We start from the raw sequence: 3,699 nt of genomic DNA on the forward strand, positions 1-3,699 counted from the left end.
AATTGTATTTTGGAAAGGAGTATGATGAGGTCCGAACTTTGTGGGATCGGACCGCATACTACTCTTGAATTTGTTACGGCACACCACTTTTGGGTGTGGCCACGCCTTGTAATTATCACTTTTGGAAATATAGGGATGAGGGACCCACGAACCCTCCACCGTAGAGGTGTTTGAAAAAAAAAAAAAAAAAAAAAAAAAAAAAAAAAAAAAGGGTTTAGGAACACAATGTCAATATATTGTATGAAATACATCAACACGAAGACATGACAATGTCAACACAATTTCATATTGACATATTATGTAACTTGTATTGATATAAAACTGCTTCTTCAAAATCAAAAAAATTCAAGAATTTTTTTCGATTTTGACTTCGAAATATATGGGAAATATTCTTTTTTTGTGAATGCATGTTAATGGAATTCCATTTTAATGAAGAGCTTTGGTTGTATTCCGACTCAGGGAGTGACGCACAACTGTTATGCGTCGTTCTGGGAGTGACGCATAACCATCATGCGTCGTTGTTTAGTGACGCATAACCATTATGCGTCGTTGTTCAGTGCCGCATAAGCATTATGCGTCTTTAAATAATGACGCATAAGCATTATGCGTCTTTTCTTAGCGACGCATAACACTTATGCGTCTTTGGCCTGTGACGCATAAAGCTTATGCGTCTTCCGGCGGGTTTTAAAACAGGCAGTGAAGGCTTCTCACTTCGCATCACAGACAGAACCCAAGCGACGATTCCCAGCAAATTCCGGCGATTCCGAGCAATTTCTGGTGAATTTCCACCATTTTGCAACCATATTCCGGTAATTGTTCTTAAATTTGGCTAAATACATCATTTATGGCTTATATTGTGCAGGTTTTCCGTAATTTTTGGTCGATTTTTGTTGTTTTGTTGCCTATACTTAGGGATTATGATGAAATTAGGGGTTATGATGAAATTAGGGGTTATATGATGAAATTGATGGAAATTTTTGGTCGATTTTTCGTAATTTGTGTATTTCATATGCATATTATTTAGAAAAATTAGGGTTTATGATGAAATTGATGGATTTTTTGGTCGATTTTCCGTAATTTGCGTATTTCATATGCATATAATTAAATGGGTAGAAGTAATTGATTCAATTTTTGTAATTGCGCCCCTTTTGTTGCCTAATTTCAATCTTGATGATGTCACCAAATTGGAATATAGATTGTGGTTGTCAATTGAAGTTGCAATTTAGTTAGATTGTTGAGTTTTTATGAAACAAAATTGAATATTGGGTGAATATTTTGAAGTAGATGACATCTGCAAGTTCCGAATAGCAGTTATGTTATGGACCTGAGGATTCATCATTACTATTTCATCAAAACGAACACATTTCAGCCTCATTGTTGGCAAATGGCACAACGTGTTGAGAGTTCGTAGGACGGAGAGTAAGGTTTGGGCAGTGCCAATATATGAAAATGTGATGTATTGGCTTGATGTATGGGGTTTCAGAGGCGTGGTTGAATGTGGAAGGCCGATGAGGATGGACAATGAGCTTATAACTGCCTTGATCGAGCGCTGGAGGCCTGAGACACACTGTTTCCACCTTCCAGTTGGTGAAGTTACCGTAACCTTACATGATGTGCAAAGCCTGTGGGGTTTGAGAGCAGACGGTCGTGTTTTCACTGGCCGTGACTACCCTGTTGGATATAAAGAGTGACCCAGCAAGTGTAGAGATGTGTTGGGATGGATACCTGACTGAGAAACAAAAACGAAGCACGTTGGTTTGTTGATGACATCTCTGATCCACCAAGCGACCATGCTGTTGGGTGATGGGCTGCATGATTATGCATACATCCAAAGAGCACGCATACATGCTCTGATCTTGTTAGGGGGGCTTATTTTACCGGACACCACAGGATGCAAGGTCCTCTTTATGTGGTTAAATGCCTTTGACGATCCGGAAGAAGTAGCTAATATCAGTTGGGGTAGTGCTGCTTTAGCATATCTGTACCATTATTTGTGCGAGGCTTCTGTAGGCAGGCAAAGAAGAGATGTGGGTGGACCTATGGTTCTCTTGTAGCTATGGGCGTGGGAAAGAATGCCTACATTGAGGTCAGCCTTCTTGATATCGCCTATGCACACGCCGTATACCCCGTGCGGAGCCAAGTAATGTATTTTTTACATTAACTCACTTAATTATGTATTTTTTTGGTAACTTATTTTTTACATTAATATTATGTATAGGTGGCACGGAGTTACTGAAATTCGTAATGCTCCCCGACATTCAGTAGCTCATTATCGTGATCAATTATCACTGATTCGTCCGGGCCAGATTAAATTTATTTTTGTCGACTTATTTAATGAATTTACTATAGTATGAAATTAATTGTGTTGTTCATATTATTTTTTTGTAGTTTCTGTGGACACCGTATGCAGATTGTATCATGCCCGATTACTGCATTGATCCGACTGCATCCTTCTTGTGCGACACTTATTTGGTGTGCTGGTCATTTGTCGAGGCACACAAGGCTGGATGCGTTTACCGACAACTTAACCGCTACCAACGTATTCCTCAGTATTGTGATAGGATGCTGCATAATGCCAGACATCTGTGTAAAAGTTATCGCCGTGGGAGGAAGGGCGCCGATTGGGCTAAGGTACATAAATTCTTCATTAATGAATGGGATTTGAGACACGACAGGTTCCAAGCAACTTTTGACCATGCCACGGCGACCATGGATGGTCGCATTAATCCGGGCTATATGGCGTGGTACAATAGGATCACAGTGTTGTACCTAGTTCAACCTGCGACACAGTCAACTATTGGGATGAACGAGTCAGCCTCTTCAATGAAGAAATTGGTATGTTATGTTTTTGTATATAAAATGTATTTAGTTTGAAGTTTGTATAGATTGATTGTAATGATTTAGTATTTTTGTTATCTAGGTTGAGACCCTTCAGGGGATATGGCATTTGACCTCTGAACATGACACAGATACGGCAGATTCGGGAAATGGCTGCTAGGATGTGATGGAGTATCCAACTTCGTACGACGGATCATACTGATGTAATGGAGTATCCAACTTCGCAACGGCGAAATGTGGTCATGCCGCCAGGAAGAAGATGACCATGAAGACGAGGGCGGGGAAGAAGATGATGAAGTTATATTTCAACCACCGACCGAGGGATCCTCACGTCCAACTGAGAAGAGTTCATCAAGTAAGATTGGGAAGGCTATGCACAATGTATTAAGGGGGTTTTCCACAAGGAAGAACAAAGGGAAAGCTCCAACAAAGTTCACGCCTTCGGGGAAATAATATTTCAACAAGGAATAACAATGTATTGTTACATTCAAATAATTTTTCTATTAGTACTAAAAAATAGTCATCTAACAATTTCTTGTTTCAACTTCAATTCTTGCAAAAATAATTCTCATTTTATATTTGTAAGTTTTAGATCTGTAGAAGTGGTTCGAGCTTTGATGAGTTTATCTAGTGTTTGAAGTTAAAATAGGTCAAAATGAGCCAAGACGAGGCTGGGGTCTGCTTCAAACGTTAATCTGCCTATCAACATGGGGTCCATATCCTATTTTGAGACTACCATTGTCTTCATCATCGAAAGAGCTTCGCGTGGGTACCTCACACACCCAAATCGGAGTTCGGATGAGAGAAATATGGTCGATTAACGAATTATTCAACACAAAAATCCACCCGGCCGGGTGAAAG

At 39.8% G+C, this 3,699-nt stretch overlaps 1 protein-coding gene across 4 annotated transcripts; it reads left to right on the forward strand.

The window, feature by feature from the left end:
- Window positions 1–520: 520 nt before the first annotated feature.
- Window positions 521–3,414, forward strand: LOC121767935. Of its 4 annotated transcripts, none has more exons than XR_006043244.1 (4): window positions 521–809; window positions 1,285–2,140; window positions 2,219–2,835; window positions 2,921–3,414. XR_006043244.1 is itself a non-coding variant. In XM_042164262.1 (4 exons), the coding sequence occupies exons 2-4, from the start codon at window positions 2,057–2,059 to the stop codon at window positions 2,996–2,998; spliced, it is 609 nt and encodes a 202-aa protein (XP_042020196.1). In that variant the 5' UTR covers window positions 521–809; window positions 1,282–2,056; the 3' UTR covers window positions 2,999–3,414. The 4 variants fall into 4 exon arrangements, 3 of the variants coding, with proteins under 3 accessions (XP_042020196.1, XP_042020195.1, XP_042020197.1); XM_042164262.1 differs by having other exon boundaries at window positions 1,282–2,140; window positions 2,389–2,835; XM_042164261.1 differs by having other exon boundaries at window positions 2,389–2,835.
- Window positions 3,415–3,699: the final 285 nt, after the last annotated feature.

This window comes from Salvia splendens, chromosome 15 (assembly GCF_004379255.2).
Source record: "Salvia splendens isolate huo1 chromosome 15, SspV2, whole genome shotgun sequence".
In the NCBI taxonomy this organism is placed as follows: domain Eukaryota; kingdom Viridiplantae; phylum Streptophyta; class Magnoliopsida; order Lamiales; family Lamiaceae; genus Salvia; species Salvia splendens.